This window comes from Bos grunniens, chromosome 8, assembly GCF_055505025.1.
Source record: "Bos grunniens cultivar Pamir isolate PY7600 chromosome 8, Bosgru_T2T1.0, whole genome shotgun sequence".
In the NCBI taxonomy this organism is placed as follows: Eukaryota; Metazoa; Chordata; class Mammalia; order Artiodactyla; family Bovidae; genus Bos; species Bos grunniens.
The window spans coordinates 86,645,048-86,668,825 of record NC_141172.1 but is presented as its reverse complement, the minus strand read 5'-3'; the positions used below and the strand labels follow the sequence as shown (position 1 = coordinate 86,668,825).

Sequence of the window (23,778 nt, the reverse complement as noted above, 5' to 3'; positions counted from 1 at the left end):
GCTTTGATTCTATTGTTAAAAAGATGGAAATAGTCTAATATGTCACAACTTGAGATTTACTCAGAATAGTATGTTCCAAACTATGTTCCTTAGAATAATGGGGAATCAAGGTATTAATGATGATTCAGCTGGAAAAAACAAGAATAGAATTCATTTGTTAAATTACTTTGGAAAATATGTATTGGACAGGTTGACTCTAGTAGGATTTTTCAAAGCTCCTCTATGAATCCTCAAATGAACTAATAGCAAGTAAAAGAAGGGAAAAAAGTAAAAAAAGCCCCATCCTCATATGAACTCAGTCACAGAGTGTATGTAGAGTCTACCCTGGCCAATTGGAAAATGTAACAGAGACCAGATAGTATAAAAGGGTGTCAAGAACACATTCTCAACTCTTCATGACCCTGGGAATGTCCAGAAGTCTCAGGAATAGATGATATACCCTGATGATCTAACTAGTGAATGGCAGGATGAGAGTTGTGGAGTTTCCCTGAGTGCCACACCACAAAGTGGCTGGAGAAGACACCTAAGTGACCACATACACCCACCCATGCTTTCTCTGAGAGACAGCAGCAGGTATGGCAGCTGGTGATGGATAGCAGATCTTAGTCAGTGAAGGGTCAGCACAAAGGCTGAGAAGCAGAAGCAGAGCTCCCATCACAGCTCCTCACTCCATTCTTCATAGACAAGCTGGCCCCAGAGAAGCCACTTCAGAAATGAGACAGAATGTGTAAAGCATCAAATGATCCCTTTGATGGGACTGCTAGGAGATGGAGCAAAGGAAACAATAACCTTCAAATAATAACCACACATACATACCAGAAAAAAATAGATTTTAAAGTTAGAGACACTTTGGAACATGCACTTCATGATGATAAGTAGGAAGAAGAAAATACAGACTATCTAAAGCAAGGGCTTAAAGAGGAGACAGAGAAGTTTAGATAACAAATAGTCCCAAAACTTGTTGCATTAAAACAACACCAAGCATTTATTTACTCACAGTTCTGCAGTGTGGGCTGGGCTTGGTGGAAATGGTGCATCTCTGCTCCATACAGTGTCATGAGGGTGGTTCCAAGAGGTCAGGAGGATTTATTTCCACTCTGCTCATTCACACCATTAATGACTGATTTGGCATGGGCCATGATCTGGGACTTTCACTGGTCTGTATCCATTTAACAATAACTTATCTACATGTGGCTTCTCCATGTACCCCTGGGCTTCCTCACAGCATGGCAACTGGGTCCTGAGAACAAGTTACTCAAGAGGCAGGAAGTAGAGATTGTCACACTCTTAACTTCAGGGCCTAGGAACTGGCTAGGAGTCTTGTCCACTTATTCTATTGGTCAGAGCAACCCCAGATCACCCATATTCAAGGCAGAAGGGAGGAATGTCCAAGAACATGAGGGTCAATTTTTTCAACTGCCACAGATATTAAACAGCATATTTTGAAAAGGGAACAAGCAGATCTCTGAAAATCTGTAAAGAAGGGAAAGAAAATGTAGAAGATAGTGTAGTAATAAAAGGCAAAGCATCAGGAACAAGACAGTGGGGTAGGAGATCCAGATTCTGTCCTCCAGAAATGATCAATGGTCAAATAGCTATCCATGAATGAAACAGCTTTGAGAGCTTGTTGTTCAGTCACTCAGTCATGTCTGCCTCTTTGCAACCCCATGGACTACAGCACGCCAGGCTTTCCTGTCCTTCACCATCTCACAGAGCTCCAGAGAGAACTCTGGAGTCCACTTAAAAAGCTTTAGCAACACAGCAGAATGAAAAACATGAGAATAACTGCACTAAAAGGAAAGAACAATAACTTCATTTTGCCTGCATCATCCCATCCTTCAGGTCAGTACTACTCAGTGCCAGGCGAGAACCCAGCTAGAAAGAGTTCTCTTCATCAGGAAAGGGAAAGCCTCAAGAATTCCAGACCCCTGTCTCTGCTTCAAGAGCCCCTGACCCCTTCCTCCTCTCCTCAGGGACCCCACACTTCTTATCAACCTGCAGAGGAATTGATTCTCTCAGAATTTGCCCAGTGGTCCAGTGGTTAAGAATCCACCTTCCAATACCAGAAACATGGGTTCAATCCCTGGTCAGAGACATACTTCAGGGTAGCTAAGCCTATGCACCACAACTTGATAGCCCATGCACTGCAATTGGAGAAAGCTTGCACACCACAACAAAGGCTCAACACAACCAAAAAACTGTCTTAAAGAAAGGAATGAGGAAAGCCTATGGGACTTATGGGGCACCATAAAGCGAAATGAGTTATGTATTATTGAAGTCCAAGAAGAGAGAATGAAAGGGGCAGAAAGCTTGTTTTTAGAAATAATGACTGAGACTTCCCAAATCTGAGATCTGGGCATCCAAGTTCATGAAGCTCATAGGTCCCAGATAAATTCAATTGAAATAGATCTTCTCCAATACACACAATAATAAAACTGTCAAAAAATCAGAAAAAGAATTGTAAAAGCAGCGAGAGATAAAAAAATCTTGTCACTTACAAGGGAGCTCCCCCTAAGGCTACCGACAGAATTCTCAGCACACATCTATAAGCCATAAGAGAGTAGAATGATACAGTCAATGTACTGAAAGAAAAAAAAAAAATGCCAACCAAGAATACTATATATCCCAAAGAACACTTTATGTCCTTCAGAAATGAAGAGATAAAGACTTTCCCAGCCAAAAAAAAAAGCTGAGGGAGTATATTACCACTAGACCTATATTATAAGAAATTCTGAATTCTTTAAGCTAAAATAAAAGGATGCTAATTAGTAACATGAAAAATATGAAAATATAAAGCATACTGATAAAGGTAAGTATCTAATCAAATTTAGCATTCCCCATTACTGTAATATGGTGTTATGTTAATCACTTAATGCTGGCATAAGGGCTAAAGGACAAAAATATTAAAAATAGCTATGGGTACAATAATTTATTAATGGATATATGATATAAAAAGACTTTAATTGTGATATCAAAAACATAGCATGTATGGGGAAGAGTGAAAGGGTTAGAGTATTTGGATACAATTAAAGTTAAGTTGTTATCACCTTAAAATAGATTTATATTTGTAAGATATTTTATGTAAGCCTTAGGGTAACCACAAGGAAAAAACCTGCAGTAGATGCATAAAGGATAGAGCAAAAGAGACTAAGTATACCACTATGGAAAATCATCAAATCAGAAAGGAAGACAACAAGAGAGGAAGAAGTGAACATAGGAAATCTAAAATATCCAGAAAACAATAACATGATATTAGTAAATCTTTACCCGTGAATAATTACTGTAATTGTAAATGGATTAAATTTGTCAATCAAAAACCATAGAGTGACTGAAAGGACCAAAAAAAAAGACCCAGCTAATATACTGCCTACAAGAGACTCATTTCAACTTTAAGGATACACAAAATCTCCAAGTGAAGAGATGGAAAAATATATCCCTTACAAATGGAAACCAAAAAGTAGCAAATGTACCTAGGTTTGTATCATACAAAATAGACTTCAATCTAAAAACCTTAGCCAGAGACAAAGGAGGTCAGTCATCCTATAATGGCAAAGGGGTCAATTCATAAAGAAGACATAATAATAGTAAATATACATGCCCCAACATTGGAGAACCTAAATATATTAAGCAAATACTAACATATATGAAGGGAGAAATAGATAACAATATAATAATTGTGGGGGCTTTCAATACCCCACTTTTAACAATAGATAGGTCATACAAACAGAAAATCACTAAGGAAACATTGGACTTGACCTATACTTTAGACCAAATGGACCTAACAGAATTCATAAGAGAATTCTATCAAACATATCAAGAAGAATTAATGCCCAAAATGGAAGAGGAGAAAATATTCTCAAATTCATTTTACAAGGCCAATGTTATCCTGATACCAAAGCCAGATACAAGGAAAGAAAACTATAGACCAATATCCCTGATGAACTTAGATGCAAAAATTCTCAACAAAATACTAGCAAACTAAATTTAGCAACACGTTACAAAGATCACACATCATGGTCCAGTGGGATTTATTTTTGAATGCAAGGATAGTTCAATATATGCAAATCAGTAAATGTGATACCTCATATTAATAGAAAGGAAGATAAAAATCATATGATCATCTCATTAGATGCATAAAAGGCATTTGACAGAATTCACATCATTTCATGATAAACAATCTCATAAAGTTTGGTGTAAAAGGAACATACCTCAACACAATAAAGGGCATGTATGCAAGCCCACAACTGATGTTAAACTCAGTGGAAAACGGTTGAAAGCTTTTTATCTAAGATCAGGAATAAGATGAGTGCTTATTAAACAGTACTGGAAGTCCTAGCAAGAGCAATTAGGGGGAGAAAAGGCTTATGTATCAAAGTTACCTCAAGTTAAAAAAAAGAAATAAAAGGCATCCATACCTGAAAGGTAGAATAAAGTTGTCTTTATTGACAGATGACATAATCTTATACAGTTGACCCTTGAACAACACAGATTTGGATTGTGCAGATCCACTTACACACGGATTTCTTTCACTAAGTATGTACTATAGCACTACATATTTCACTCTTGGTTGAATCCATAGATGCAGAACCATGAAGATGGAGAGCCAACTGTAAGGTTATACATGGATTTTTGAGTATATAAAGTGTTGGCACCCTGAACCTCCACATTGTTTAACCCCCACATTGTATATAGAAAACCCAAAGACTGCATCAAAAAGCTGTGAAAACAAATAAACAAATTCAGTAAAATAGCAAAACACAAAATCAACATACAAAAATCAATTGCACGTCTATACACTAACAGTGAACTATCTGAAAAAGACATGAAGGAAAAACTTTCATTTGCAATTGCATCATAACAATAGATATTTAGGAATAAATTTAGCCAAGAAAGTTAAAAGATCTACTGACTGAAAATAAGACATTGATGAAAAATTGAAGAATACACAAATAAATGGAAAGATATCCTGTGTTCATGGATAAAAAGAGTTAATATTGTTAAAATTACCATACTACACAAAGCCATCTACAGATTCAATACAAATCCCTACAAGAATTCCATTTTTCACAGAAATAGAAGAAATAATCCTAAAATTCATATGGAACCCCAAAGACCCTGAATAGACAAAGCAATCCTCTGAAATAATGAAGCTGGATGCATTATGCTTCCTGACTTTAGACTATACTACCAAACTATAGTAAACAAAACAGTGTGGTACTGACATAAAAACAAACATGAAATCCGATGGAACAGAAGCAAGAGCCCATAAGCCTACGCATACATAGCCAAGTAATATTTGATATGGAGAGTCAAGGATATCCAATGGGGAAAAATACTCTTCAAAAATTGGATATTCACATTCAAAAGAATGAAAGTGGATCCCTGGACTATAACACTCACAAAAATTAACTCAAAGTGTATTAATGAATTTAAATGTAAGACTTGAAACTATAAAACTCCTAGAAGAAAACATATGGAAAAAGCTCCTCAGCACTGGTCTTGGCAATGATTTTTTAGATATGAAACCCAAAGTACAAGCAACAAAAGCAGAAATCAACAAGCAGGACTATATCAAACAAAAAAGTTTTCTGTATAGCAAAAGAAACAATCAACAGAATTAAAGGTCAACCTAGAGAATGGGAGAAAATATTTGAAAACCATCTATCTGATAATTGGTAATTACCAGAAATATATAAGGAACTCATACAACTCAATACAGCTAGGTAGCAAAAAAAACCCATATAATCCAGTTTTTAAATGGCAAAGGACCAGAATGGAAAGATTCTATTTTTCCTATATTTCTATAACAAAAGAAGACATACAAATAGCCAACAAGTACGTGTAAGGGTATTCAACATCCCTAAGCAACAGGGAAATGCAAATCAGAACCACCGTATGTCTCCTCATACCTGTTAAAATGGCTGTCACCAAAAAGATAAGAGATAGAAAATGTTATTGAGGATGTGGAGAAAGAGGAACCCTTGTGCACTATTGGTGGGAATATAAATTTGTACAGTCACTATGGAAAGCAATGCAGAGTTTCCTCAAAAAATAAGAATAGAACTACTGTTACCATTCAGCAATCCCACTTCCAAGTATATATTCAAAGACAATGAAATCACTATCTGGTAAAGATATCTTAACTCTCATGTTCATTATGGCATTATTCACAATGGCCAAGACATGGGAACAATCTTTATCCATCAATAGATGATGGATAAAGAAAATGTGATGTGTGTGTGAGTGTGTGCATGTGTGTGTATGTGTGAGTAGGCTTAAAACTGTAGACAATACATGGGAAATATCCAGCCATAAAATAGGAGGAAATCCTGCCATTTGAAACAACATCAATGTACCTTTGGGGCTTTCCTGGTAGCTCAGCTGGTAAAGAATCCACCTGCAATGCAGGAGACTCTGGTTCAATTCCTGGGTTGGGAAGATCCCCTGGAGAAGGGATAGGCTACCCAGTCCAGTATTCTTGGACTTCCCTGGTGGCTCAGATGGTAAAGAATCTACCTGCAATGAACCCAGGGAGACCTGGGTTCGATCCCTGGGTTGGGAAGATCCCCTGGAGGAGGGCATGGCAACCCACTCCAGTGTTCTTGCCTGGAGAATCCCATGGACAGAGGAGCCTGGCTGAAGTCCATGGGGTTGCAAAGACTCGGACACAACTGAGCAACCAAGCACAGCACAGCACACAGACATACCTTGAGGACATTATGCTAAGTGGAAAAAGTCAGCGAAAGATAAATACTATAAGACCTCACTTGTATGGTAGAATCTAAAAAATGCCAAAGTCATAGAAACAGAGAGTAGATTGTGGTTGCCAGGAGCTGGGAGGTGGGGGAAATGAGAAGATATTGGTCAAAGGGTACAAACTTCTAGTTATAAAATAAATTCTGGAGCTCTAACCTACAAGCCTAGAGTTAAGAGTACTACATTGTATGTGCTTATACTCAGTTGTGTCCAACTCTTTGTGACCCCATGGACTGTAGCCCACCAGGCTCCTCTGTCCGGTTCTCTAGCCAAGCACACTGGAATGGGTTGCCATTTCCTTCAGAGGATCTTCCTGACCCAGGAATAGAACCCACATCACCTGGGTCTCCTGCATTGGCAGCTGGATTCTTTACCGCTAAGCCACCTGGGAAGTCCACTACATTGTAAACTTCGAAGTTACTAATAAAGTGGATCTTAAATGTTCTCACCATTTCAACAACAACAACAACAACAAAATGGTAATCTTGTCAGGTGAAGGATGTGTAAACTAATTTTATTGTTGTAAATATTTTGCAGTATATACATGTCTCAGTCATCACACTGTATCCAAAAAAAGCCATGTGAGAAGCAGCCGAAAGAAACTGAACACATGTGAAAAAATGAGAACATGAAGAATTTCTTTAAGAAAACAAAGTGAAATGAAAAACTTTAAAAAGTTAAGAAAGATTAAGGAGAGATGATAGTGGCAGAAGCGAATTAGCTGGGTTTCTGGAGAACTGTGCATGGCAGCATGGACTTGTGCAGCACCAGGACCATAAATACAGATGCCCTTTGATCCAGCAGCTCCTTACAAGTACTCCATACAGAGGGCAAATACACACTGTCAGTAATGTTCACCCTAGCGTGATGTGTAAGAGCGAAAATCAGGAAAAAACTTAATGACCTCTCAGCAGGAGGCTGGCTAGATGAGTCATAGCAGATTTATGGAAAGCATGCAATTAACTCTTCTAAAAGTGACTTCCTTTGCAAGTGCTGACAGAAATATATCTATGACACATGGCTAAGTAGAAAAATTAAAAAGTAAAGTATAAGAAGTATATGCCTGTAGCTTGATTACCTCTCAAAAAAAGCATGTATTACTTATTTATACTTGTATATAGATTTTTCTGGAAGGACTCAAGAAAAATAATCAAATGTGCTGTCTCTGTTGATGAGACTTGGAGTCTGTGGTGGAAAGAGACTCATTTTCCCTCATGTTTAGGATTTGTCAAAGGTTTATCTTGTAATCAAAATTCAGAATAAACTTCAAATAACATACATGACTAGATTGTTCAAAAAAATCTGAAATCAAAATCTAAAAATAATGCATAAAATGAATGAGGCAAAAGTATAAGCAATGTGCCGTTTAGAGAAGATCTCAGATTAAAATCCCTGAGTTGTCCCCCTCTGGCCACCATAGGGCAGCTGGCCTCCCTCTGTCCACCCCAAGAGATGCCACCAGGGTTATAGTGACTTCCAGGGGAGGTAGTAAGACTTGTCCATGTCACACTGAACCTCATGTCCCTCAGAAAGGGTTTTTCTGGGCAAAATTTTGATCTTTTTACCACCACTTGCTTTTTTAAATTAGAAAGTTTGCAACTTTGTTTTAAATGATACTAGGAAATCTTCTCCCCCAAAATAATCAGGGCTGACTTAAAACTGTGGACAAATGTACAATAATAGTTAAATATATTGTAAACAGCCCAAAAACCATTAAGTAATACTCAGGCCTGACTCCTGCATTGTCATGCCAAACTCCAAGAAGCTGTGAGCAACCAAAGAGGTGAGAGAAAGAGACTTTGAAGATACAAAAACTTCAGTCCGAATCTTAAAAATACATATTTAAACCTTAAAACTTTAAGATTTAATCATATTTTAAGATTCAGACAGAATATATATACACAGACATTTTGTGAGTCATGATTTTATTGATTTTTAAAATTGCAGTAAAATACACATAACGTCTGGAGGAAGAAATGGCAACCCATTTCAGTATTCTTGCCTGGAGAATCCTATGAACAGAGAAGCCTGGCAGGTTACAGTCTGAGGGGTACAAAGACTCGGACACAACTGAAGCAGCTTAGCACGAGCATACATAACATAAATTTTACCCTTTTACCATCTTAACCATTTCAAGAGTACAGTTCAGTAGTGTTCATTCACATTGCTCACAACTCCTCTCCAGAATTCTTTTCATCTTCCCAAACTGGAACTCTGTGCCCATTGTAACAGCTGCTCTCCATCTCTCCCCCTCCTCTGGCCCCAGGCAACAGTTATTCTACTTTCTGTCTCTGTGACTCCAGAGGTCTCAGTTGTGTGGAATCATGTATTAGTCCTTTAGTGACCTGGCCAGCTTATTTCACTGAGCATAACACAAGGTAACTGCATGGTTCATCTATGTTATGGCATCTGTCAGAACCCCCTTCCTTCTTAGATGTGCATCCGCTATATCAATATACCCCGTTTTGTGTACCCGTTTACTTGTCAATGGACACTCGGGGAGCTCACGCCTTTGGCGGTTGTGAATACTGCTGCCGTGAACAGACACGGTGTCCATCACTTTATTCTTGATGGAACATCTCCATTTGCCTGGTTTTCAGGCCCAGACCCACGGAAAGTGGCCTGTGAAGTGGTATGCTCCGGAATGCATCAACTACTACAAGTTCTCCAGCAAGAGTGATGTTTGGAGCTTCGGAGTGTTAATGTGGGAAGCATTTTCCTACGGGCAGAAGCCATATCGGGTGAGTTACTTGTGCCTCGTGTCCTAATTATCAGGCCGTCAGAACAGATAAGCACCAGATTATCTTTACAGGACCCTGAAAAACATCAAATTTGGTCACCCTTCCTGAGTCTGTATCTTTTGAGAGTGCAGAGCTAATGTGATCTCAGTTTATTCTAAACTGAAAGAAATATTTGAAACTATCTGGACAATATGTGGTTTTTTTTCATTGTCTATTATACACATAAATATGCACTCATATGTCAACAAAAATTCAGTGAACTATCAAGTTCAGAAGGAAAAAAGGGAATTTTATCTGAGCCAAACTGAGGCTCATAACCCAGGAAGCAAATTCTTAGAAGGCATTGAGAGTTATTCCACCTGTTAAAAGTCGAAGGCACAGTCTTAGAGATAAGATCTTTTGAGACAAAAGATTATACATCAAAATGACATACTCGTTCACTAGGGATACACAGTCCAGGTGAGCATGTACAGAGGGAGCAGCAAGTCACCACGACCCCCTCAGAGCCAAGAAAGAGCACTATTTTTTAAAGAAGTGACTTTGCCAGTGTCAGAAGAGAGAAAGAAAATAGATCTCTGTGGTCAAGCAGGTCCTCCTGTCTTTGAGGAGCTCTGGTTAATGTGTACTGCAGATACACACTGCCCACTAGGGAGGGAGAGAGAAGGTCAAAACACACAGAAAGGATTTTATATTTAATTCTTTTTGTCCTGCCTTAAAATACGAATATTACTTAAACATGTACCCAAATCAACATGCATTAGAGTTGAAATAAAAATAATGGCTGCTCTCATTTGCAAATGTGCAGTTCAGTAATCTTTTCTAAGATTTTTTTTTTCACATCAAAATATATATACAGAAAAGTGCACAAATCCTAGGCTACAGCTTGATGGAATTTCATAACTGGGACATGCCCATAAAGCCAGCCCCTCAAAGCAGAAACCGAAGCTCCCTTTTCCCCCTACATGCATAAGACTTACCCCAAGGGTCACCCCACCTGATTCCTGGCATCATAGGTTAGGTGCTTCTGTTTCTTGTACTTTATATAATTGAAGTCACACAGCATCTACTCTTTCGTTTGTTTTCAAGGATGGGTTCTATTTGTTTTGTTTTGTTTTGCTGAATGCTGTGCTTGGTTTTGCCTGGTTTAGGGAATGAAAGGCAGTGAAGTTTCTGCTATGCTGGAGAAAGGAGAGAGGATGGGGTGCCCACCAGGGTGTCCGAGAGAGATGTACGAGCTGATGACCCTGTGCTGGACCTATGAGTGAGTACCTAGCCCTTCCTGCCATTTAGCCCAATCCTCCGGAGGCCGATGGAATTGCCAGGCACTAATAAGGACCATAAATGCTATCTTTTCATGAATCAGGGGTCGGCTCCCTTCAAACAATCGGGAACAGGTCTTGCTTCCTGGACCATACACTTCTGTTCTTTAGTCCAAAGAGTATACAATTACTCTAATTCCAGGTATAAAAATTTAAATGTAGATGATATCAGTCAGGGTTAAGGGGTGTTCAAAATAAAAAACAAATGTTCTTAAGTGTCTGGTCTGGGGATACATGCCATGTTTGGTAAGAGAAGATGATGGAAGTATTTAGCAGGGAGATGTCATACTGTCCTAATTCCTGATCACCTTTCAGCCTGAGGCATGATCACGGATGGATTGGCTCAGGTTGCACTCCCCCAAAGTGACTCAGAACTTGAAACAGTGGCCCTAGAGTCTGCCCCAGTGGCCTTCCAGGCAGAGCACATGTGACATTGTAGGCAGGTGATGTGCAGGGGAGCTCAGCTGGCCAGGGAAACGCATTGCCCCTGAGAATCAGGGACATGGCCTTTGACCTTGCCTGGGTTTGGCTGCCTGGATGTGCATTGTGGAGAAACCCAGGGCCAGGGTCTCCATCCCTCTGGCACTAAAGTGTGCTGCAGAGCCCTTGTAGCTTGGAAAAGATGCAGGTCTGTAATCAGGAGGAATTCATATATCTGCCAATAGATTTAATATTTTGAGGATCAGGTTTCTTCTCAGGTATGACATCTGATGCTGCAGAAGCATCTCCAAGATGATGGATATTCTAAGTGCTTTCAGATGTAACCTGGAATTCTGCAACATCCCAGGAAGCATCTTCCATGACTGTAGCTGGGAATGGAAGTTAAGAATCTCTTTATTATCTAAAAGTGACCCGGGGTCAGCCAAGGGAAAGAGCAACTTTCCTCATGGAAGTCAACAATTCTGGGCTGGGCGAACAGGAAACAAATTAACCAAGCACTTAAACACATGATTACATATTGTGATGGTGCTACAGAGCAAACCACAGGGAGCTTTGAGTGAGAGTAGAGAATTTCCACCCCTGGGTGGGGAAGATCCCCTGGAGGAGGAAATAGCAACCCACTCCAATATTCTTGCCTGGAGAATTCCATTGACAGAGGAGCCTGGAGGGTTACAGGCACATAGAGTTGGACACTACTTCGACTGGTAGTAGTCGAACCCTACTACCATACAGTCGCAAAGAGTCAGACACGACTAAGCAACCGAGTACAGTACGGCACACACACACAGAATTTGCCAGGGGTGGGGATTATACTTCCATTGACAAGTCCATATTGGCCTCTTTTAGGAAGGGGTGTTCCAATTGAGAACTGCAGGCTGAGGAACTTGAGTGCAGGAAATGAGAAGAGAAGGAGGCTGCTGGGCACCAGGGTCAGAGCAACAAAAGCACCCCAGACCGGGTACACAGAAGTGGGCGGGACACCGGCAAGCACACAGGACCCTTGGCCACGCTCCTCTGCAGAAGCTCAGAGTTTCCCTGGCCTCCTGGCAGCAGCCTGGCCCGTAATGTAAAGGAGAGATTCTATGGGAAACCTGACCAGGCATCTTTGCTGAGAGTCATTCTTTATTCCTATTTCCCAACACTAGCTCGCTTGGCGTGTCAGGGGATCCCTGGAGAAAGGATAGGCTACCCACTCCAGTATTCATGGGCTTCCCTGGTGGATCAGACGGTAAAGAATCCGCCTGCAATGCAGGAGACGTGGGTTTGATCCCTGAGTCGGGAAGATCCCCTGGAGGAGGAAATAGCAATCCAGTCCAGTATTCTTGACTGGAGAATCCCATGGACAGAGGAGCCTGGCGGGCTATGGTCCATGGGGCTGCAGAGTCGGACACGACTGAGCAACTAAGCACGGCACCCAGTACAGGCTATTAGGTGGATGAAACCCTCACAGTAAGACTCTTAGGGAGTTTTTGTGCATTCGGTCAGAGGAGAGCACCCTGTTTGGCAAAGATGATGAGGTTGTGCTCTTTAGTTGTAGAAACTTAGTAGCAGGAGGGAAGGTTTCCCTCTGTGTGGACACATTTCCACTTGTGGTTCTGCATCCCAGGCTTGGCCATCACTTCCACTCCTGCGCACACCTTGGTGGCTGGAGACACATCTTCCCACAGTGAGACAGAGGAAGCTTTTGTCTCTAACCATGACCACAGATGACATACTTCAAGCAGCTTTATTGCTTGCTCTTGAAAACCATAAGTGCAAATGAAAACCATGAGTGCAACCATTTATTTTGATGCCATTTGCTAGAACAGCCCATTCTGGTTCTGTAGAAACCACTGCTCTTACAACAGTGAGTGAGTGATTTTTGGTCCCCATGTGGGGTGCCTGGCTATTCTCTCATACCTAGACTGAACCAAGTGAAGTTGCAGCTGTTGTTGGTCAAAAAGGTTGAATGTGGACAGTGTATGCAGTTTAACCTCAAGTTCTGTGTCACTTACTAGGCAATTTTACCCACTTGCAATATTGCCAAAAATCTTGCAAAATAAAATAACTTCCAAGCAAGGACATATTCTCAGAGTTTTAAGAAATACTTGCTTTCAGCTGATCCTGTTCAGTATGCCCATGTTAGAGGAAACAGAGATGCCTATAAATGTTTGTTTAGAGGCTGCAGATTGTTAAAAACGTTTACCCATGGTTTGCATACACCATCGCCTCACCTGCTAACAGTGACAAAAGTAAGACCTTGCCACATTACGGTGTGTAATAGCAGCATGTTTTCAGAAAATCTAGAGCCATCTACTGGGGCACAACCTTAAATTGTGCCCACATTTTTGTCTTAAAAAGATTAGGAGCTAAGTGTTAAATGTATATCTACAGCACACTGATCAACTAAGTATTTTCAGATGCATTCTGTTTTGCTAGATCATAAAGAGACCATCTCTGAAAGTGGGGTTTAAAGATCCTGACTCTGAGTACAAAACTTTCCCACCTTACGTGGACAGGAGTCACCTGGGTACTCTGTTGTATGCAGGTTAGTTCTGTGGGTCTAGGGTGGGCCTGACACTGCTCCCCAGAGACTTCTGGTCACCTGAGCCCAGAGAAGGGGTGTGCTGTGACTGCGGGTTCCTGAGGAAGCCAGCAGAGGGCGCTTCCACTCCACTCGCACTTGGCCTGCAAAGGCCCCAGCTGTGATCAGCGCTTTTTCACAAGCATTGATAACAAACAGTAATACCTCTCTTCCCTTTGCAGCGTGGAGAACAGGCCTGGATTCGTAGCTGTGGAACTGCGGCTGCGCAATTACTACTACGACGTGGTTAACTAAAGGCTCCCACACCGTCTTTCAGAAGATGAGCGGCTGCGGGAAGACTTTTCTAGTGCGTTGATTTTGAGCCTTCATCTCCCTCTGCCCACTGGGAGAGACGGCTCAGGTGGACTGTGTCCGTGACTGTTGTTCCCCCAAAGCCTGTCCTGGAACACACCCTCCACAAAGTAAACCCGTCCCAGAGAAGCGGTGGGAAGACAGACAGACAGGCAGCAGGACTAAGGAACCTATGGATCCGTGTGCGTTTCTTGTCCATGTGGCACGTTGTTTGCAGGATTTGTTTGCAAATTCCTTTCTCATTTTCCAGTTCTCAGGCTCCTGGGTTGCATTTGAACACCAAGCATCACCATGGCGTGCTGAGCCTTCTTGCCCACCTTGGCTGCAATTTCTGGAGGACGCCTTTGGCTTGTGACACCTGCCAGGGAGGGAAAGGAGAGGAGAAGGGGTTTGACTGCCTCTAAAACATGCTCTGACAGGTCCTGAGACTGAGTCCTGCCACTGAAAAACTTTCCCCAATAAAAGTGCTTTGAGGCTTAAAAACAAACAAAAATCAGGCTGCATCAGTGCTATTTCTAAGCCTGTAGCCCAGTTCAGGGAAAATCTGCTTTTGCTCTGTGTGTTCTGAGGCAGAAAGTTTGGGTCTACGTGGAAAACAGGGCCTGTTAGAATGAATTGGCTTGGCCTACTCTCCCCGCAAAAGCCTCTCTCCTTCAGACTCTCAGAAGGCTGTACTTGACTGAAGACTAATAAAGAAGGTTTTTTGTAAAGATCCAGTAGAGGAGAAGGTGCCCATCATCTCAGGTCTGACCAAGGACAAACAGCAGGGTGCTGCGGGCTGCTGTCTGCTTAGCCAAGCTTCCTCATCCGCAGCTGGAATTCCCTGACTTTCTCTGTATTCATGGTAAGGGACAACCTGTTGGCCAAGGCCATCTAAAGATAAGTTTCTGAAGCAAGTATTAATTCAAAATAAAGCCAAAGACCCTGTCCTGCCCACAAGTAAGCCTCATTGAGTATGATTTTCAGTTGAAGCTACAAGACCCAGGAAATCTTTTCTAGTCCCCTACTTCTTGTTAATCCTGACTATTGTTTGATCATATGTAGGGCATCAGCTCATTGATATCAGGTTTGCTGTAGCCCTTGAAGGTAGGTGTTAATTGGCCATCCTTCTTAGGTCTGTCAAGACACATAAACTCAGACCATCTCATCATCAGTTGCATCTACATCCAGCTGATGGCCAGAGGAGGAGGCCCCACTTCCTAACAGGGGAGCTGGGAACAGAGAAAGGCAGCAGTCAGCACCCCAGCTTAGCCAGGCAAAGACATGACTCCCCTGGTGGAACTTGTGTTAAGAAACTTTCAGAACCTGCCCATGCTTTTTGGAATCGTGCCACCTCGTGGTTTATTCACTGTGTTAAAGAGAGGATCCCTGTGTGCTGAGCAGATACTCAATGCACAGCACACTGAAATTATAAAGATGGTCAGGCTGTGTAGAGTTATCAGAGGAAGATGTGGATAAAGCAAGGATGGCATCTAAGAAAGAGGCCATCCATACACACTGCTGGACTCCCAGGGTCCTTCTTCAGCCCTAAAGTGTGTCTGAGCTGAGGCCACATGAATACAGGAATAAGGGATGTGCATGTAATAAGTGTGCGGAGCTCTTTCCTTCTTTCTGGTGGGATTGTCCACTGCCTAGCATCTCCTCACCCCTCCCTGGAGTCCGGGGAGGAAGGCCATCTAGAATGCTAGTGGGCAAGAGAAACCCAGCCTGGGAGGCAGCCAGTGCTTCCCCCTCCCACTCTGTCCTCTGCTTCGCCCCCAGTGGAGAGAGACCTGAGTGTAGAATTCCCCCTGTGGCCAATGTCCATGTCTTATCTAATGAAAACTGTGTCCTGTGTTATGGATAACTCTCCTTTCCCCTGGGGTCACAGAGGAGGGGACACAGGGAGAGGCAACCTTGTAGAAGAGGGATTTGTGATGTAAATGAGCAAAATTTGGAAGGTTAGGGCCTCCTCTGGGGCATCTGGCCTGGGCTGGGCTTTCACATGCACACTGCCCTTCTGATGGTTCTGAGCGCATCTTTACCCTGATATGGGCTCACTCCACGTGCCTTCACCTTTCAGTCCACGTTTAACAGGAACAAAAGGACAGCATGATGGACACATTGCCCTGGCCGGCATCAATTGTCTGCTGATGCCACGAACACCTTGTTCCTCAGTGGGACCAAAAGTTTTTGTAAAAGAAACATAATTCATTCTGTGGTTAAAATAATAAATGCTTTTTGTTTGAACCTGTTCTTTCCCTGCAATTTGCTGGTATCAGCCTTGCCTTTGCCACTGGATGGTGACTTCACATCTACTCCCAACCGATGACTACAGAACCCCACCTGGGTTTTCACATGTGGGGCAGACTGCTGGATTGTCAGGCATCCAGCCTCCCAAGGAGCACAGCTGACCAGTTCATCTGGGCGTCGTATTCTCCATTCATTTCAGAAGAGCAATCTTTTGTCACTGGACTTTTTTTCAACTGTAATTTTTAATAAAACATTTAAATGAGCTTTGTGATGAGTTGCATGGATGTAATTAAAATGTGATAGGTGTGCTCGGTCACTCAGTCATGTCCGACTCTTTGTGACCCTATGGACTATAGCCTGCCAGGCTTTTCTCTCAGTGGGATTTCCCAGGCAAGAATACTGGAGTGGGTTGCCATTTCCTCCTCTAGGGGCTCTTCCCAATCCTGGGGTCAAACCTGTGTCTCTTACACCTCCTGCACTGAAAGGTGGGTTCTTTAGCACCAGCACCACCTGGGAAGCCCCAAATAGGACAGGTATACTGTCAAATACACTGTCGAACAGCATGTCCAACGTGCGGCATGCTTAAAAACAATGTTAAGTCCCCAGCCATGGTCTAAAATGGTGGATGTTTGCAGGCTGGTGGGAGTGGATCTGGAGGTTTCTGCCATGCACAGAAGGGAAAGGCCTATTGATGAGGGCCCTAAGCCACTGAGCTCCTCTGTTCACAGGCAGGGGTCTGCCCAGCAAGAGCCTTGCAGCTCACAATGTACCCTAATGGGATGTGGGCCGACAAGACAGAAATCCCAAAAGGGGCCAGAGCAGGGCTGTGGGTGTGAACTTTCCCTTTCTCTGTACACATAGCTTAGGGAGCACTGGGGGTGACAAGGAAAGAAACCCATTCCCTGTTTTTAAAGGAGGTTACACACACATGCATGGCCATCACATAGACACATACCTTGCACATAACATACCTCATAAACACACATGCCACACATATACACTGAACCTTATTGCAAACGACCACTTCATTGGAATTCAGTGCAAGTGTAAGGCAGACATCCTGCCGTGGGAGATATAATGGTGGCTCGTCATCTCTCTTCTACATGCTCTATGCCAGGGTCAAGTACCAGAGTCTCTCCTGGGTGCCAGCCTCCCTCCAGCCCCACTAGAATTTCTCCGGCTCCTGGCAGGCAAAGGTTTGAAGGACACCTGGGTTGACTGGCCTCACTCTCCCTTGGTGAGCCCTGAGGTCAAGACGGCCCCAGGACAGGAACAACACAGACCGCCAAACAGCCCCTTGGCGGGTTGCCCCCGAAGCAGAGCATGACAGGTGGTCTCCAGCACTAACCTTGGGGGAGTCATACAAACTCAGCCTCCTAATGTGCAAAACTGCAGCTGAGGGTTACCCACTGACTGCCCTGGCACACTTAAGTGCTAGGCGCAGAGGCGGGATCGCGGGGCGGGGCTGCATATTCTAAAAATGCCCGAGTCACCGCAGCACCTGGACTGTGGGAATTCTGCCGGCCAGCAGGTGGCGCTGAGTGATGGCGCAGGAAATGACTTCTTCAAGCTCAGGGAGAGAGTAGAAAACTAGCAATCCCGTTTGTGATCACTGTGAGGAAGCAGAACCCAAGCAATCACATGTTTGTGACCACTGGAAACGGTGACGTGAAGTGGCTTTATCACCAAACTGAGCTTGGGCTGAAAGAGATTTTAAGACCTGTGGCTTGACCTTCCAAAGGCAGGAAGAGACTTCAAAACCAGTTAATAAACACTTTCTCACTTCAGAAAAAGCGCCTGTTAGACTTTGTCTGTCCCGAGCTGCAGTTAGGATGAGAGTTGCTGGGGCCCAAGGGAAAGGGGTTGGCAGAGAACAGCCGCCTTCCTGTAAGCTGGGGTGACTTCTTGTCCACTCACTAGTTCCACTGAAATTGTCGACTTGAGAAAGAGAAGGCATTTTCCCCATCGCCCCCACACAGGCCAAACTGAGGAGCCTGAGAAGTAACCCCCTTTATGGAAAGTCCTGTGATTACTATAAAGAAACATACCCAGTGACCACCTGATAGAAGGAAATGACAACTCCTCATGTGATCCTGAACTGCCCACCAACTGAACTGAAGGCCAGGAGTGGCGATGGCTCCCAGCTTCTGAAACATACAGCTGATTTTCAGAAAAATAAAAATACCTGAGAGAGCCAGAATGAGATCTTAATTCAGGACAAACGATGCCGGCATTTCCCACTTTAGGCAGTAATTGCTTCCTTCTAGACATTGGCTTGTAGCCTCAGGATGGAATTCATCCGAACCTTCAGGAAAAACCAGTCCTCTTCAATCATGGCCTTTTTCAGGCACTGGAAGCCCAGCAAAGGCAAAGTGCACTCAAGCACTCAAGCCCTACCCCTTCTCCTTCTCCCTGCCATCACCCAAAGAGAAGCCCAATAAACAGCTCACAAATGTCTTCCCTACAAATGTGAGTCTGGAGACAAAGCCGTGCTGTGCACGCAGCAGTTCCCTGGTCTAATAGCATGGCTAGGAGCATTTCCACATAAGAATCCCAGTGTCCCCTTAGCCCAAGGTTCAAGGAATAGCGCAGCAAAGAACTTTTCACACATTTTTTTCTAGCTCATCATTTTCCTGACTTCTTTGACCATAGAGCCATCATTGTACTCAAGGACTACTAGCAAGACGGAGCTGGTGCTCCTCACAGACTGGGAAACACCACACTTAACACTCAAGAGGGAGGGATCTCTACAGCAGATGCAGTGTGTTTGTGGGAAGGTGATTCTGTCCCTGAAATCAGCCAGGGAAGCTGTTGTTGTCTAATTGTTAAGTCATGTCCGACTCTTGTGTGACCCTATGAACTGTAGCCCCCTCAGTGCCTCTGTCCATGGGATTCTCCAGGCAAGAATACTGGAGTGGGTTGCCATGACTTTCTCCAGGGGGTCTTCCTGACCCAAGGACTGAACCCGTGTCTACTGTGTTGGCAGGTGGATTCTTTACCACTGACCACTTTACCAGGGAAACTCAAGGAAGCAGTTACCATGTATTTATTGCTGAAAAACTAGCCCCATCCTGTTCTCAAATGTGGGTTATTTATACACCATATTCTCTCTCTGTCTCATTCACACACACACAATGCCAGGACACATATAATCACTCTTTCCTTTGAAGAAAAAGAAATCAAACGATGACATTTTCATACAGAAGGAGGGCGCAGGGCATATAACTTGATGTTTCATCACATAGAACTCTTTTTAAGACCACTTATTGTTTTGTAGTTTTACAATATTAACCTACATTAAGAAAGAACATGGACTTTCCTAGCAGTCCAATGATTAAGACTCTGCACTTGCGCTGCAGGGGACACAGGTTCAATCCCTGGTCAGGGAACTAAGATTCAACATGCCACACAGTGTGGCCAAAAAATGTAAGAAAGAAAGAACACATTCCCAGAGCCACTACCCCAAGTCCAGCAAGCATCCACCTGGATAGCCAGCACATCCTGAGCTGTGATTTGGCCCATCTGTGCCTGTTTGAACTCGTGATCTCACCAGCCTGGCACTGCCAGTCACTGCCCTCCTATGGGGTATTCGCTGACCAAGCGATGCTCTCAGCCCACATGCCACTCAACTGAGGCCATTTCCAGGAGCTATTTTTTCAGCTAGGCGTTATTTTACCAAAGCCATGAGTCATGAGACTTGATGCCTTTGCAGTCTTTGAGGTCTTTGAATGACTCAGTTTTCCATGACTACCATTCAGCTGTGGAACAGTGAGTGGAAAATGAATATTGTTCACAAACAACTCTTTCTCATTCATAAAAGTAAAGAGCCAGTGTCTAGCTGCTGTTTATTCTCCACAGCACATATGAAGTAATGACATCATGAATTTTCTATAAACCACCAAGGTTGTCAAAGCTGTTTGGAAGATGATGCTGTAAATACTCATGGCCTGTGAACAGCTGCTCAAGTCCCTTCTTCCCTGACATGGGGGCAGGGTAGAGGCGTCAGCATCATAGGCAGTGAGCAGGTGAGGAAAGGAAGGAAAGATTATTGATCAAGAAAACCATTTTGGTAAGTTCAAGCCCTTCTCAGGGGCCTTGGGCCAGAAAGAAAATGATTTTCACCAGAGTAGGCGAGTTACCTGCATTCTCTGCGCAGGAAGCAGTTTTTGATTGTGTGATGTACCCGGTGATGCTTGGAGAACATCAGGAGTGGCATCTCTCATCCTGAAGTCACCCTGGAGAGCATGACCTCTGGGTACTGGATGTGTTCCCAGGGAGGCCAGGGAGCTTTCTGCCTGCCCAGGTGCCCAGTGGGCAACCTTACATAGCAGTGTGCTGCCCCCCAGCACCCACCAGAACAGAGGCACATGAGCTGCCCAGTAAGCCCCCATTTCGCCACCTTCCCCCTCCTCCTCTTGCTTCTGTCAACATTCAACCCTGAAGAAAATAAACAGGATGCTTGATGAAGCCAAACCCACTTATCTCTCCCTTTACCTCAAGCGATTATGTACAAGGCAGGAAAACCAGACAGAAAGAAGGTGACCTAAATACACAATCTGTTTCAGGACATCAGGACCTGAGCAGACTCCACTTGGCTCAGAGATGAAGCCAACCTTCCGAGACAGACAGAATTGAGCGGAGGTGATTGCTCCCAAGAAAAGGGCTGCCCAGCTAAAGCACAGCACAGCAGAGAGCCATGGCAAATGATTTGCTCTGCAATCAGAACATTTAGACATTTGTTCCGTCTGGGACATTCAAGTCAGTAAGATGTCCGCTCCTGAATGTCCTGCAATGAGATTTTTCTGTATCTTTCCTATGCTTCGTTCTTGGGCACTAAGTCATCATGTCCCCCAGTCTGCTTTCTCATTTAAGGTGAGGGTTCGCCTTAAAGTGCCAGTGAGTTCCTTCTACTCCAAAACCCTACTTCTGTATGTCATAATTTTAAAACACAGAGTCCAAAATTGGCTCATGGGGCCTGTATTCTGTTGTAATGTTCCCCAGGGATTCTGTGTGAGTGTGTGTGTGAAGCTGTGTCAAACAGGTGTTCAGCCTTTTTCCTTTTTTTCAGATCTGCTTGTACTTAAAAAAAGAAAGAAAAAAAAAACTTTTCACTTTTTATTGGAATATAGCTGAATAACAATGTTGTGATTGTTTCAGTGGACAGCAAAGGGACTCAGCCATACACATACATGTATTCATTCTCTCCCAAACACCCCTCTCATCCAGGCTGCTGCATAACATTGAGCAGAGTTCCCTGTGGTATATAGTAGGTCCTTGCTGTTTATCCATTTTAGTATAGCAATGTGTACGCATGGATCCCAGACTCCCTAACTATCCCTTCCCCACATCCTTCCCCCTGGCAATTGTAAGTTTGTTCTCTAAGTCTATGAGTCTGTTTTTGCTTTGTAAATAAATTTGTTTGTATCATTTCTTTTTAGATTCCACACACAAGGGATGACACATGCTATTTCTCCTTCTCTGACTTTCTTCACTCAGTATGACAATCTCTAGATCCATCCATGTTGCTGAAAATGGCATTATTTCATTCTTTTTAATGGCTGAGTAGTATTCCATTGAATGTATGTACCACATCTACTTTATCCATTCCTCTGTTGATGGACATTTAGGTTGCTTCCATGTTTGGGCTATTATAAATAGTGTTGAAATGAACACTGAGGTGTATGTATCCTTTCAGATAATGTTTTTCTCTGGATATGTGTCCAGGAGTGGGATTTCAGGGTCATATGCAGACTTTCTTGTACTTTTAATACTCTTCTCAACATAAAAATAACTGTTCATTGTTAACAACCTGATCACTGCTTTCCCCACTTCAGTTCTCAGTGTGCAGAACTGGTTTCCCCCACTTAGCAGCATGGACCAAGGGCATGTTATTGATATTTTTATAAGAGCCTAATGTCTCAGTGCACAAGAAAAGCTGCTTTGCCTGCACTGCACAGAGACTCGCCTGCTGCTCTGCAGTGAGAGGGTCGCGTGGGTGCTGGGGAGCCCCATTCAGCAGAGAGGCAGGGCTACTGAGAGCACATGGCACCCTTTCCACACCTGCAGGTGCATCCTCAGTGGAACTTAGGCTTTGGCTGTGACTCCTTGTCCCCCTGCCCCTGAGGAACCAGCCCACTGGCAGAGTGGGCTTGCACGGCGCTTGGAAGCTAGCCATGTCCCAGGTTGTCTCAAAGACAACTCCCTGCATGGCTAACAGGGGCAAGGACCCTTCCTCAGCCTCGGTTGAAGCCTCAAGCCACTGTTGATTCTTAGAGACTTCACCAGGAGAGAAAACAAAGTTAGCCCACTCATCCATGCCACTTGAAAGTGACATGCAGCTTTTGGATCATGCCCGGTGAACACACGTGGGTCAGAGGAAAGAACTCCCACGTGATGCCTTCTGGCAACCCATGGCCTGCACCTCTGACCACTGGGACAACCAGCACGCACAGGGCTTTAAAATCGATTTTTAAAAAATCAAGCAAAGTATGAATGCCCAGAACATCGCTCACACACACCTGGTTCAGCTTGCTTTGGTAGACTGGCAAATGTGTGTGGTGTCATTTTTGAGCACTCTATAATAGAAGCTTCATTTGCATAATGTAGCTTGCAAAGCCTTTTGAGGTACATCTTCTATTTTTAGTCTAAAAACAATCAACTTTTGAGATTATGATCACTGATTCCTCATTTTACAAATGGGAAGTTCCTGACTCAGAAAAGAGCTGCCCAAAAGAGGCCAACCCAGATGTCTTCATCTAATACCACTGGGTCCTAGGCCTGACTGCACAGTAGAGTCAGCTGGAACCTTAAAAATGCTGGTGTCCAGGCTGCATTCTCTACAGCGTTCCCACAGCAATACTCCACTCATCTGGAGTGGAGCTTCAGGGGCCAAGGCATGGATAATACTTAACAGAGCAACCCATCCCCCTTGTGTGGCCCATCACTGGTGCTCCTCTGTATCAGGGCTCTAACTTGGGCGACTTGGAACCATTTGGCGCCCTGGGACAGGAAGTTCAAGTCAGAGCCCCACCTGAGTTCCAGGAGGTTGGGTTTCTTCAATGAAGGCCAAGTGGCATTGACCAACGTTCTCTATGATGGGTCATTGAACACCCACCAGGACAGTTCCCTAAGGGGCCCCGGCAATTGCAAATCATCTCATTGAAAAGCGAAGGTCTTGAATTCCCTTGACTGATAGAAATCTGACTTGGTGGTTTTGACTGTTAAACCTCATCATTTCCCTGTGATTTGGGTTCCAACTTTTCACGAAAGAACTGAGAAATCTGTGGCATGAAGAAGTCAGTGTCGTGATCAGCTTGTCGGTGTTGGCCAGCAAATTGGCAAACAGCCTAGGAACTGAACTGCCTCCTTCACTGCCTCTCTGTCTGCAGAGTCTCACAAATAGGACGATAGGGTG

At 43.5% G+C, this 23,778-nt stretch overlaps 1 protein-coding gene across 4 annotated transcripts in view; it reads left to right on the top strand.

The window, feature by feature from the left end:
• SYK (spleen associated tyrosine kinase) overlaps positions 1-16,627 on the top strand; it is a 107,962-nt gene extending 91,335 nt beyond the window's left edge. For all 4 annotated transcript variants that reach the window (XM_086414469.1, XM_086414468.1, XM_086414467.1 and 1 more), the window contains 3 exons: positions 9,357-9,497; positions 10,646-10,758; positions 14,003-16,627. In XM_086414469.1, coding sequence (XP_086270595.1) covers positions 9,357-9,497; positions 10,646-10,758; positions 14,003-14,075 — 327 coding nt within the window. In that variant the 3' untranslated portion in view covers positions 14,076-16,627. The remainder of the gene's footprint in view (positions 1-9,356; positions 9,498-10,645; positions 10,759-14,002) is intronic.
• The last annotated feature ends 7,151 nt before the right edge of the window (positions 16,628-23,778 follow it).